Below are 14,761 nucleotides of genomic sequence, written 5' to 3'. Positions count from 1 at the left end.
AAACCAGTGGATAAATACACCCCTCTTTCATGTCTCCAGTAGACAGTTCTGAGGTGCCTTCTACATGGTTCTTCCTGTGGGACTGGACACAGTAGATCAACAATATTACCCAGCTCAGTAATGCGCACCTGGATAGGATTCTTAGCTTTCCTGTTTCATTTTTTCATCCCATTCTTGCTCCCCATTATTTCCCCCCAAATTACCTGTATGGAACCCCTTCTACCTTTTAAAAAGAGACTAGAAACCAAGCTATTTTCTTACCTCATTCAATCTTTGTTCAAATTCCCTTCCCAATGAGGCCTATCCTGATCTCTTTATTTAAAATTGCTACATTCTCCCTCTCCCACCTTCAGGATTTCTTCTCACCCTTTTTTTTTTTTTAAAGATTTTATTTATTTATGTGACAGAGAGACAGCCAGCGAGAGAGGGAACACAAGCAGGGGGAGTGGGAGAGGAAGAAGCAGGCTCCCAGCGGAGGAGCCTGATGTGGGACTCGATCCCGGACCGCCAGGATCACGCCCTGAGCCGAAGGCAGACGCTTAACCGCTGTGCCACCCAGGCGCCCCTCACCCTCCTTTTTAAAAAAATATCTTCTATTATACTATGTAACTTACTAATTATGTTATTATTCTTTTCAAACCTTTAGTAAATGTGTTCTATGAAGGCATCAGCTTGTTTTGTTTTTAGATTTATCCTTAACTAACTTAGTAAAAATATTTACCCTTCCCGAAACTTATTGAATATATTTACTAAATGTTTTGTGAATATAAATTTGAACAGAGTTCACTGAGCCCTGAAGAAATTCAATATTCAATATTCAGAGGTAAGGCAGAAACAGGAAACTGAAATGACAAGCTAAGGAAGATGGAAATAGTAGCATCAACGTACCCAAGAGTAAAGAGGGTTTTAAAAAGGAGACCATTGTCAATTCAGATAAAAGTTGCTGACAAGTCAAATTGCGTGAAAGCAGGTAAGTTACAATGGCACCATCATTATGGAGGCCTTTCGTGGTGCTGATGAAAGCAGTTTCAGGGAAGTAATGAGAAAGGAATACAGATTGGAATGTTTGATTACTAAATGATATTTGAGAGAAGGTTGATACAGAATATAAGCATTTTCTATGTGTTTTCTGTGAAGAGAAGCAGAGATTTGAAGTAATAGGATATAAGATCAAGGAAGGGAGAATATTAATTTTTTTAAAAGTGTAGTTCTATGGAGGAAGAGAAATATATATTTAAATGACAAATAAGGCTCAGCAAACACTAATTGAACAAAAGGATTTTATACATAATCCCATTTATTACCTTCCCCTACAATCTCACATAAAAGCAGGGCATTGCTATTCCTCATCTATAAAGGGGGAAACCGGGGCTTGGAGATAAGGGATTTGTGCAAGGTCATGCAACTAGGAGAAGTAAAAGTCACTTGATCCAAGAACTTCAGGTTTTAAAATTTTTTCTGTATTGCATGGAAAGAAATTAGTTTTTAATTTGGATATACTGAGTGTGTGTTACTTATTAGGCATTCAGATAGGAGAAATACAGCCTAGTTATTTAGGACACTGGAATTGGAGAAAGCTAGAACTCAAACTCAGCTCCCTAACTTTTAACTATGATACCTTAGACATATTAAATTTTTGGAAATTGATTTTTTAGATTGAAAAGAGACCAAGTTTTTTCAGAACTTACTTTGTTCAGTTATATGGGAGATGTTTTAAATATTATCTCAATGCTTACAAAAACCACATTACCTGGATTCCATAAGAGAAAAGAGATTGCATAAAAACAGGGCAACTCCAATGTTTAATGATTTGAAAAAAGAAAAATGAACTAGAGGGAAAGATAAAAATTGTTAAGAATAAAGGGCATTTGTTATGGAAGCCAGATATCAGTCTTGCTAAAGATGAGAGTTCTCCTCATTTCATCAAATGAAGAAGCTGGGAGATGAGTGGAGGGAGAGTCACATGAATATGGAGTTTAACATGAATTTAGATGGAGAACCAAAAGACACAGCTCCTTATTTTCTCAGGAAGCTGGAGGCAGGGCTGTACTTAGAGATTTGTGGATGTGGAAAGGACCCGAAAAATATATTCCATGAACACAGAAAACACTACCTTTCTCCATTCCTTTATGTACATGTCTTGTGATATCAATTCTAATGATGTTTCATGTTCTATCTACTCAATGAAATTCAAAGTTTCTTGAGGAGAGAAAATATGGATTATGCCTATCCAAGTCTATGAGGATTACTAACTAATTTTGTTTAAGGTATTGCAATGGGAACAAGAGTGAATTCTCCTAAGAAGGTATATATATAAAGGTGAAGGGGCCCTGTAAAAACGGACAAGGAAAACTTCTACAAACCATGACTGCGTCCAATATTACCACAACCCATCCAGCTTTCTTCTTGCTGGTAGGAATTCCAGGTTTGGAGCACCTGCATGTCTGGATCTCCATTCCATTCTGCTTTGCCTATACTCTGGCCCTGCTAGGCAACTGCACCCTCCTCTTCGTTATTCAGGCTGATGCAGCCCTCCATGAGCCCATGTACTTCTTTCTGGCCATGTTGGCAGCCATTGATCTGGTCCTCTCTTCTACAACACTTCCCAAAATGTTAGCTATTTTTTGGTTCAGAGATCGGGAGATCAGCTTCTATGGCTGTCTGGTCCAGATGTTCTTTCTCCATTCCTTCTCTATCATGGAGTCAGCAGTGCTGCTGGCTATGGCGTTTGACCGCTATGTGGCCATCTGTAAGCCACTGCACTATACTACGGTGCTGACTGGGCCCCTTATCACCAAGATTGGCATGGCTGCTGTGGCTCGGGCTGTGACACTAATGACTCCACTTCCCTTTCTGCTCAAACGCTTCCACTACTGCCGAGGCCCCATGATTGCCCACTGCTACTGTGAGCACATGGCTGTGGTAAGGCTGGCCTGTGGGGATACTCGCTTCAACAATATCTATGGCATTGCTGTGGCCATGTTTATAGTGGTGTTGGACCTGCTGTTTGTTGTCTTGTCTTATATCTTTATCCTTCGGGCAGTACTACAGCTTGCCTCTCAGGAAGCCCGCTACAAAGCCTTTGGGACATGTGTATCTCACGTAGGTGCCATCTTGTCCACCTACACACCTGTGGTCATCTCCTCAGTCATGCACCGTGTGGCTCGCCGGGCTGCCCCTCATGTCCACATACTCCTTGCTATTTTCTATCTTCTTTTTCCACCCATGATCAACCCCATCATCTACGGTGTCAAGACCAAGCAGATTCGTGATCATGTGCTCAGTCTATTCCGGAGAAAGAATGTGTAGATGCATACTGTCTTCTTTACCTACCAGTTTAGTATTGAGTGGATGTTGGATTGAGGTGGAGAATAAACATCTTAAGTAGGAAAATTGTAATCTCCATGTTTGGCAATTCTCTAGTATGATAAAGAAAATAAGGTTTTATTCCTCACAGATCCAGTCAGATCAAACTTTGACCTGTCTGATAGCAGAGATTTGACCTTCCTTTTCTCATAGACTTATCACATGATTAAGGAAAACAAAGCAGCTTCCAAAATGCTTTTGTCCTCTAGGTAAAGGACAACAGGAATATTGGCTGAGATTGGCACAAGAAGTTGAGGTTTTGGTGAACTCTTCATCTAGACTATGAATGAGGAATTGAACCACAGATTTTGTGACCCAAAGGCCAACACCACTTCTAGTACTAAAACTGCTTCCATATCTTTTCTAAATGGCATCCAGTCCTCTGCCACTCTGTTAGCCTACTGCCACCCAATGTTACTGGCTCTACATTTGGATAGATCCACTTAAAAAAAAAGATATTTCTATTTATCTGAGAGAGAGAGAGAGAGAGAGAGGGAGAGAGAAAGCAGGGGGAGACGAGGGGCAGAGGGAGAGGGAGTCCCAAGCAGGCTCAGCACAGAGCTCAGTGCTGGGCTCTATCCCACAATCCCAAGACCCTGAGACCATGACCTGAGTTGAAACTGAGTCAGATGCTTAACTGACTGTGCCACCCAGGAGCCCCTGAATAGCTACACTTCTAAGCAGACTTATTTCTTCCATTAAGTCAGTAGGAGTCAGAAAAGAAGTCCAAGGGACTAACAGCCAATTCCTTTGTTGAACCTTAGCAAAGGAGTCTTCTGACATCTCTTTATGTAAATTTATATCACCTAACTTTTTATGTGCATATGTATTTTTTCTCAAAAAAAACCCCAAAACCCTTAGTAATATTTATTGAATGAAGAGCTGAATACCATCTTTGAGCTACGTATAATGGAAACAAAGATTAATACCCTTTCCTCTTGAAGTTGAGACTTCTGAAGCTAAAGAAGTTAAAATAAAGTTGTAGTAGATTGTATTATTGTTCACAGATATTTACTCTCTCATCCCTCTATCATGGAAGGGGAATTTTCTCACTCTTGGAATGTTAAATCTTGCTATGTGACTTTCTTCAGCCAATAGACGTTGAGTGATCTTAAAATATTCCACAATAATCACAAACTTCAAAATGTGTTCTGGTAGCTTGGCATAGTCTGTCTTGCTTTTTGCCTGTGTTAAAAGAACGAGCATGTCCCAGGACAGAGTTTTTCCTTCAGCCTAGACCAAGATCCTCTGACTATTCCCTGAGCCTACCCAAACTCTTGCTTGGTTTTCCTCAGTAGAGATGGGGCACTGTGCATGGTAGATTAGATTACTATTCAAAAAACATTCACTCTCCCAGAGTGTAAAACCTCACTGACTATGGGGTTGGCCATCTGCACCACTTTGGTCACTGGGGCATTAGCAGATGTGATGCAAGCAGAGACTTGAAATTTACTTGTGCAATGGGGCTTGTCATTTTCTGACTCTGCTGCACCATAAGGATATACGCTGGTTAGCCCATTTGTCCAATGAGGAAGAAGAAAAAGTGAAGCAGAACTGCCTGATCAACTTGCAGCTTGAAGCAGAGCTTTACAACGAAACCCAACTTGGATCAGCAGATTCCCCAGCTGACTTGTGGATGGATAAGCAAATCCAGTTGATACCAGCAGAGTCATCTCAGCCAATCTCCAGATGTATGAGAGATACATTTTTGTTATATGCCACAGATTTTGTCGGTATTTTTTCCCACAGTACATTCTGGAAACTATTTATCTGTCATTGTTTTTTAGTAAACTGAATATAGTAAATGGATTAAATAAGAATTTCCAGGCTGCAAGATCTAATTTTCCTTATGTTTGGTGCAGAATTGACCTTGCCCTTCAGGTGATACTCCTACCCTCCACAGAGAGTGATTTTGTCCAACATATAAGTCTAGGAGTATATGAAATCAATTACTATGTATTAAACAATGGTCTGCATGACTAGCTTTATTCACAATAGTAAAAGGTGAGTTATTTCTTATCACGTATTAATACTATGTGCTTAGATGGAGCATAGCAGTATAAGAACACATGCATGCCATTTTTAGAGTTGAAATTTTACAGTTACATAAATGATACAAGAAGATATGGAAAATACGTACTAATTCAAACTTAATCATAACACTTTCAACAATTCTTGTACCCTAGTTCTGGGTTTTCTGGAGTCTGAGTAATTGTCAGTAAGTAGCCCCAACAATGCCTCTGCAATGGATCCTTGACCGATCCAGACATCAGTTTTAGCTAGGGTAGCCCCAAACCCATTGATAGCTTAGAATGGCCAATTGACAGAGTTAGAATGTAGATGAACATAAAAAAGAAGACAAGCTTCACCCAAAATTTTAACAAGCAATACTAGAAATAAGCACAATTCCTTGAGTATAATTTCAAGTAGTGTTTTGTTCAGGATGCTTATCGCTATTGTGCCTGTTATATCCTTTATTGTATTTTTTAATCTCTGATATTGTACATTTCATCTGATATTATAATTTTCATAGGTAAGTGTATATATTTTATCTCAGATATTGTAATTTTCTTCTTTGAAAGTTTGATTTAGGCATTTTTTATATCTTTGATGCCTCTAAACATGTTCAATCTTTCCTCTAGCCTCTTAAACAATTATAAATGTATTCTGTATATTCAATATCCTTATACACTAATTTTAACATCTGTACCTTTTTTTAAAGGTGTTTTGATTTTTCTTATGTGTATTTCCTGATGATTTTTGATTGAATGCCAGATATGTTGAATTTTACTTTTGGGTACTGGATACTTCTGTATTATATATATATTCTTGAGCTTTATTCTGGGTCATGGTTAAGTTGTTGGAAACCATTTCATCCTTTAGGTTTTGCTTTTAGGCTTTGTTATTCAGGACCAGAGCAGCTTTTAGTTTAGGCTTAATTTGTTACCACTACTGAGTAAAAGCATTTTTGAAAAAACAAACAAAAACAAACAAACAAACAAACAAACAAACAAACAAACAAAGAAACTGATGACCCATGAGGGTTTCCACTCTGGCTTGTGGGAACAGGAACTTTTCCCAGCCTGGTGTGAGAACTGGAGATTTTTCCCTCTAATGTTCTGGGGTGGTCTTTCCCTAAGTTTCAGGTAATTTCCTCCCAAGTAAGCACTGAATGGTACTCAGATGAGGACTGCAGATCTCCAGTGCATTTTCTCTCTTCTCTGGTATTCCAACCTATGAACTCTAACTCCCTTGTACATTTACGTTTGATATATTATTTGTGGTGCCACATATGTGAAATTAGAAGTCAGATTCTTTAAGAGTATGCGATCACCTAAATAGATAGAACAAATCAAAGAATATAGCCAGATCCTGCCTTTTTTTTTTTTTTTAAAGATTTACTTATTTATTTTGAGAGTAAGAGTGAGCAGGGCAGGGAGGGGCAGAAGGAGAATGAGAGAGAGAGTCTTAACCAGGCTGCATGCTCAGCATGCAGCCAAACACAGGGCTCAGTCTCATGACCCTGAGATCATGACCTGAGCCAAAACCAGCAGTTGGTTGCTCAACAAACTGAGCTGCCCAGGTGAGCCTGGATCCTGGCATTTCTACCTCCATTGAATAGGACAAAGTAAAAAATGATATGAAGCGGTCCTCAGAACATTAAGAAATACAAATGTCCATGCTACCCAGAGCAATCTACACTTTCAATGCTATCCCGATCAAAATACTGAGGACATTTTTCAAAGAACTGGAACAAATAGTCCTTAAATTTGTATGGAAACAGAAAAGGCCCCAAATCTCCAAGGAACTGCTGAAAAGGAAAAACAAAGCTGGGGGCATCACAATGCCGGATTTCGAGCTGTACTACAAAGCTGTGATCACAAAGACAGCATGGTACTGGCACAAAAACAGACACATAGACCAATGGAACAGAATAGAGAGCCCAGAAATGGACCCTCAGCTCTTTGGGCAACTAATATTTGGTAAAGCAGGAAAAAACATCCGGTGGGAAAAAGACAGTCTCTTCAATAAATGGTGCTGGGAAAATTGGACAGCTACATGCAAAAGAATGAAACTTGACCACTATCTCACACCATACACAAAAATAAACTCCGAATGGATGAAAGACCTCGATGTGAGACAGGAATCCATCAAAATTCTAGAGGAGAACATAGGCAGCAACCTCCACGACATCGGCCAAAGCAACCTTTTTCATGATACATCCCCAAAGGCAAGAGAAACAAAAGATAAAATGAATTTATGGGACTTCATCAAGATTAAAAGTTTCTGCACAGCCAAGGAAACAGTCAGAAAAACTAAGAGGCAGCCCACGGAATGGGAGAAGATATTTGCAAATGACACTACAGATAAAGGACTGGTATCCAAGATCTACAAAGAACTTCTCAAACTCAATACACGAGAAACAAATAAACAAATCAAAAAATGGGCAGAAGATATGAACAGACACTTTTCCAATGAAGACATACAAATGGCTAACAGACACATGAAAAAAGGTTCAAAATCATTAGCCATCAAGGAAATTCAAATCAAAACCACACTGAGATACCACCTTACGCCAGTTAGAATGGCAAAAATAGACAAGGCAAGAAACGACAATTGTTGGAGAGGATGTGGAGAAAGGGGATCCCTCCTACATTGTTGGTGGGAATGCAAGTTGGTACAGCCACTCTGGAAAACAGTGTGGAGGTCCCTTAAAAATTTAAAAATTGAGCTACCCTATGATCCAGCCATTGCACTACTGGGTGTTTACCCCAAAGATACAGACGTAGTAAAGAGAAGGGCCATATGCACCCCAATGTTCATAGCATCAATGTCCACAATAGCTAAATCGTGGAAGGAGCCGAGATGCCCTTTAACAGATGACTGGATTAAGAAGTTGTGGTCCATATATACAATGGAATATTACTCAGCTATCAGAAAGAACAAGTTCTCAACATTTGCTACAACATGGACGGCACTGGAGGAGATAATGCTAAGTGAAATAAGTCAAGCAGAGAAAGACAACTATCATATGATTTCTCTCATCTATGGAACATAAGAACTAGAATGATCAGTAGGGGAAGAAAGGGATAAAGAAAGGGGGGGTAATCAGAAGGGGGAATGAAACATGAGAGACTATGGACTATGAGAAACAAACTGAGGGCTACAGAGGGGAGGGGGGTGGGGGAATGGGATAGGCCGGTGATGGGTAGTAAGGAGGTCACGTATTGCATGGTGCACTGGGTGTTATACACAACTAATGAATCATCGAGCCTTACATCGGAAACCGGGGATGTACTGTATGGTGACTAACATAATATAATAAAAAATCATTATAAAAAAAAAAAGAAATACAAAGTTGGATAAAAGAGAGAGAAGTCATGAAGTGATAGAATGTCTATAAACTATAGAAGATGTTAAAGTTGTACATATATCATCTTGTAGATTCCAAAATCCCTAATTGTCTAAAAAGGATGGTCTGCAAAATAGGAGCACAAAATGGCCTACTTAGGTAGAGAAAAATCTTAGAATTTTCATTTGTTGCTATTTCCTTCAGCCTTTTATTATCTATATATTGTAAGTTTTATAATATAAAATATAATGGTATGTGATAGTTAAGTTCATGTTTTATAGGTAATGTACACATATAAATATAATAATCAGTGTGTCTAATATTTGCATATGTGTAAGTATATATGCACACACGTAAATGATCAAATTTATAGTTTACTGACTTTGATTTTCTAGATCTACTCCTCTTTCTTGGGGAAGCATGTTCTGGTTTCTACTCTAATACTGGCATTAAATCCCTCCCTCTTCCCAGAAATGGCACTTGGTCTATGTTTCAAGTAGTTTTGACACCAAGTAGAGTTGAATTCTAAAATATTTCTATCACCACTCTTTGAAGAGATCCTTGCCCGCCTGTGTTTGGGAAGTGAGTGAGAGACAGAGAGACCAACCTTACTAGGACCAGACTGAAGAATGGTCCTTGATGCTTCAATCTGGTCCTAGTTGCTACCCTCAATGTAGTGTCACCTCCACAAATGACATGACTCAAGTCCAGGGATCTGAAGAGCTCTCCCTTGGGTCGGATTCCAGTTTGCAAGATGTCTAGTCACTTTTGGTAGATGAATTCCTGTAATGCTGAGATCTCCCTCTGAGAATGTGGTTGGTTGGTCCTGGCTTTGTGTCCCTCCTTAGTTCTGAAGCTTTTTTGTGACACTGGCACTGTAAAAGCACTTTTTTCAAGACAAATGCAATAATTTACAGAGAAAGGAGGATGATGTAAAGTTTGACTGTTAAAGGAGATCTTATCCTTATTTTAAACAGATGGGTATCAAAGTTTTTTTATAACACTGAATACATTTAAAAGTTTGATATATCAGTTTTATTTTAAAATGCCAATATACAATGGAATATTACTCAACTATCAGAAAGAAGGATCACCCAACATTTGCAGCAACAGGGACAGGGCTGGAGGAGATTATGCTAAGTGAAATAAGTCAAGCAGAGAAAGACAATTATCATATGGTTTCACTCATTTATGGAACATAAGAACTAGGAAGATCGGTAGGAGAAGGAAGAGAAGAATGAAGGGGGGGTAAACAGAAGGGGAAATGAACCATGAGAGACTGTGGACTCTGGGAAACAAACAGGGCTTCAGAGGGGAGGGGGGTGGGGGATTGTGATAGGCCAGTGATGGGTATTAAGGAGGGCATGTATTGCATGGAGTACTGGGTGTTATATGCAAACAATGAATCACTCAACCGTACATCAAAAACTAATGATGTACTGTGTGGTGACTAACATAACATAATAAAAAATAAAAAATAAATAAAATGCCAATATTTAATGTAATCCAGGAATTATATATTTGAACTAGATGACAAAAATTCTAGATATTAACTTGATTTTGAAAAATTATGTATCTCTTTATGCAGTTAAGGAGTTCACTTACAAGAAGTTGGAGAATCTCTTCTCTAAAGCACATATGCAGACCTGAAGCGTTTGACTTGAAACTTCCAGAATGGACAGGATTTGAATGGACCTGTTTTCATTCTAGAAATGCAAATCAAATACCTTAGTTTCCACTTCAGGAGTGTATTGTGATTTTACCAGCCTCAACCCCTAATGATGTTAAGCACTAGCTGAGGAACTAATATGTGGATGGCAATGTCAGCAAATAGATAAATGTGAAAATATTTGATCCTGAATAATGATTGCTAAGTCCATTGTTAGTACTTGGCTTGGGCTATAACAAACAGCTGGCTATGACCTTAAGGTTTTTTCCTAAAGACTTAAGACAGTAACATCTTAATTGTATCAAGTTATAAAATACCTAGATGATATGTAATTTGATCATCTCATCCATCTGAACTTAAAAGAATTCATGCATTCATAAATTCATTCATTTATCCATCTATCCAAACATTTATTGATGCCTTAAATATATTATGGGTGGCATTTTTGTGCTCTTGAATTACAGGTTCAAAACAATAGGGCAGTGTGATAGACTTACATCAAAGAAACTTAAATGCTAGGAGCTAGAACCACTGTCTCTTCAGCACCCAATTTGTAACAGCCCATTCTGCCCTAATTCTGTCCTCTCATCTGCTTAAAGCTTGTTTAAAAAAAATTTTTTTTTATTATGTTCAGTTAGCCAGCATATAGTACACCATTGGTTTTTACAGCTTGGTGTTTTGATGACTGTTCAAAGTTTCGCCCAAGAATTCGTTTGGAGTCTAAGTACAAGTCTATTTGATGACTGACACCTTGCTTCTTCCAGTCTTCTGACTTTGGTTGGCCTTCCTTTAAGCTTCTGCCATTATCAGCAATATCATCACAGGAAAGGGAGTGTGTAGTTATATGAATGGAAGAAAGATGTTTGGATCCTGAATCATGAGAAATGGAAGTTTCTATCCTCATTCAGTCACAGGAAATTGAGTCTGCTGCAAGATCCTTAATGGAATATTGCTCCCAAATCTGGTGCTCACAGGCATGTAAAAGGTTCCATTCCTGTCCTCCCTTGGTAAACAGACTGTTTTTTCAATTTAGGACCTACTAAAAGAGCTTAGGGGTCATTTGCTAAAATCTTATTTTATAGATGCCAACAAAATTCCCAAATTAGTAGGTAACAATCTCATTCAAGGTAATAAAGCCATTGGTATTCTACTATATATGTTTTTTAAAATAGTCATAAAATGGTATAGCTTGATTTTATAGAACATTATTTTCACACAAAGTTAACTCAGAAGCTTACAAGTTTAGGGAGGCTTGGGAAGATTCAGATTGGGGAAGTCTGCCAGATGAGAAGATATTTCTCTTATGTAAGACTATATCGTTAACCCAGAAAGGGCCTTGAAAGATAATGAGGCACTCAACTGAGGGTGTGCCTGAATAAGAAACTATGGAAGAATTACCTGTACCAGTAGATTCTTGGTTTGGGCCTAGAAGCCTTAAAACAAGCTAATGTTCATAAATTTGTCATTTAACTCTAGGAAGAACTTCTGAGGAGAGTTAAGACAGGAACAGGAATAGTATCTTTTCTGTTGATCCATGATTCAAAATAGAATTATTTGAAGCTGAACTGTCTGGAAACAGATGACAGTAAGTGAAAGTGATCTACTTTGAGGCACTTGCCTTAACCTACAGCAGCCAGCTGGACCTCTGATTAAACAAAATCACTCCATCGGATGATTCTTCTTTCTTGGTTATTTATTCATCTCAGCAGAAGATGGCCCAGCAGAGGGAGTGGTAGTACAGTGATAGCATGCTGGTGAAAGCAGATCTCAGACCCACTGGTGGAACCAAGTTTCAAATCCAGGTCAGTGAGCCTTCATGAAATTAAATGACTTATCCAAAGCCAGTTGCCTCACTTTCAAAATAGTGTAGTATCTATATCAGAGGGCTTGAGGATTTAATTAGTTAACCTATATAAAGGAACCTATATACTCAGATTTGTATCTGCCAAACAAAAAAAGATGTTTAATAAATGATAGTTGTGATGACACTAAATCCTATTTTAAGTGGCATGCTACTGCTTCCCTCTAGTTGTAGCCTTGTAATCTCTCAAGTATAGGAAATATCTTAAAGCCATAGATCCTTTCCCCAGAACCCTGTGGTGCAATAACTCATGTCCCAAGTCTGTTTAACTTTTATCTTAGCTTGTAACTTTTTATACTAGTCCCCGAGTAAAACATTTGTCTATTAGTGAGCATCCTAACCCTACAAATAAATTCTTATTGCCAACAGGAATGGTCAAAAAGACAAAATAAATTGTTGGAGAGTTTCTACCTGTACTTAAAAAGGTACATACAGTAGTGCTGACTATGGATTTTCCTTCCTGCCTTAGACTGGATGAAGGTGGATAAACAGAGAAACCTGATGTATCAGTTATGGTTTGATCAGGGAGGCAGAACAACAATGAATGATATGGAATAAGGGATTGATTATAAGGATTAGAGCTTTAGCAATTAGGGGAGCTGGCAAACTATAATAGAAGACTATGTGTCTGAAGTGGCCCTATAGTTCAGCAGGATCAACACTCAGGAAGAAAACCTGGATGTGGATTATAAGAGTAGACAGTAAAGATAAACATCTCCCAAGCTGCCTTTCACCACGGAGCTGAACACATACTTGGCCCAGGATCTGTAGAAATGGAAGGTGATGTGGCAGGAGATGAAGGAATTTTGAGCTTAGCTGCTATTCCATGCCCACAAGGTGAGCCCACAGATCAGGGACAAAAAGGAGGAGTTACAGCAACACCTAGCACTCTACACACCTTTAGAAAATAATGGTTGCTGTTTCACTTCTGCGTTCCAATCTCACAGACATGGGCCCTCCAGCCAGCCTTAACCAGGAACCTCACAGGGAAAGGAGTTCTGGGAAACAGTTCCAGCTTGGCCAGGAAGACACAGTACAATGCCCTAACATTAGATACATCTGAGAAATCTTGGACTAATCAAATTGACAACAACATTAGCTCCTGAGTGAAAACCTACCTGCCTATTTAACTATATTATACATTTGTCTATCTAATTTGTTTGTAGCACATAGTGAGATGCTTATATCCCTTGAATGATTAGGTCTCAACTCAATTGTTTTCATATCCATCCAACTTTAACAAATCAGGACTGGACCAGAAAATATTCCTTGAAAAGGAGTCCATGTCAAGATTCTTTTTTTTTTTTAAAGATTTTATTTATTTATTTGACAGAGATAGAGACAGCCAGCGAGAGAGGGAACACAAGCAGGGGGAGTGGGAGAGGTAGAAGCAGGCTCACAGTGGAGGAGCCCGACGTGGGGCTCGATCCCGTAACGCCGGGATCACGCCCTGAGCCGAAGGCAGACGCTTTAACCGCTGTGCCACCCAGGCGCCCCCCATGTCAAGATTCTTACCCAACTGAGAGCAACGTAATAAATTTTATACATGGCTGGTGTTGGTTCCATTTGAATCCAGTGAGCAAGTGAGTTGGTTTCCCTCATTGTTGATGATAAAAGTTAACAACCATATTATCCCCCCAAGGAGGAGATCTGTGCTGGTCAGGCAAGATTTCCAGAAGTATAGACCATTAGCTCTTAGGCTTTTATTCTAGAGATTTTGCAAAGTCACTTCTCAAGCTCAATTCTAGAATTCTCAATTCTAGAATCCAGTCTTAGAAGAATATCAGGAGAGCCAGAGCTTTCTACTATGCCTTTTTGGCAGGACACAAGATTCTTGGCTTTTAAGTTCAAAAGGCTTGATCCAGAAAGATGGAAGATTTATAAGGGTATCTGATCTGGCAGAACTGGTTTTTCTTTCTGGATTTAGATTAGGTTAGGGACAAAGACCCTGTGTGCCCGGCAGGAGGAAGGACATTGATTGGAACTATGCCTCCTACTCCATAAGCTGAGACTCCCAAGGCTCAGAATGGTGTGGAAGTGGATCCTAACCACTCTCGAGGCAAGTGAGACAAAGAGGTTGGCTGAAAGAAAGTAAGAGTGATCACTCTGGCTAGTTTGCACACAGCCCTGCTACTGGGGTGAAGGGATGAGAATTAGAAGGATGCAGAGGAGACAATCCCTGCCAGAGTCCTGGGGGGATATGATTACAATCTCAGTGGGTCAACAGTAATAGTGAAGCTAGTAGGAGATGGTCATCTCCCACAGTCACAATGTGAAGAAGCATAATAAATACAGCACAGGATGTATTTGGGGTCAGAGGACAGGTGAGGAATAAGGAAGGAGATGGCCCTCTCCTATGTGATTGCCGTGGTGGCAAACTTATAGGAACACACCCATTCCCTAGTGCAATTTTATTTTATTTTTTAAAAAAATATGTTTAATAATTTTAATATTTTATTAATTACATATCATGTAAATTATGTAATTATTTATTCTATAATTATATAATTAA

At 39.0% G+C, this 14,761-nt stretch overlaps 1 protein-coding gene across 1 annotated transcript; it reads left to right on the top strand.

Moving 5' to 3' along the window:
• The first annotated feature begins 2,364 nt into the window (after positions 1–2,364).
• LOC123782515 (olfactory receptor 52K1) lies at positions 2,365–3,309 on the top strand. Its single transcript, XM_045782723.2, has one exon. The coding sequence runs from the start codon at positions 2,365–2,367 to the stop codon at positions 3,307–3,309; it is 945 nt and encodes a 314-aa protein (XP_045638679.2).
• Positions 3,310–14,761: the final 11,452 nt, after the last annotated feature.

Source organism: Ursus americanus, chromosome 16 (genome assembly GCF_024610735.1).
Source record: "Ursus americanus isolate L20-20 chromosome 16, mUrsAme1.1.p, whole genome shotgun sequence".
Classification (NCBI taxonomy): Eukaryota; Metazoa; Chordata; class Mammalia; order Carnivora; family Ursidae; genus Ursus; species Ursus americanus.
Note: the sequence above shows the minus strand (reverse complement) of the source record. Positions and strands in the feature narration are given on the sequence as shown.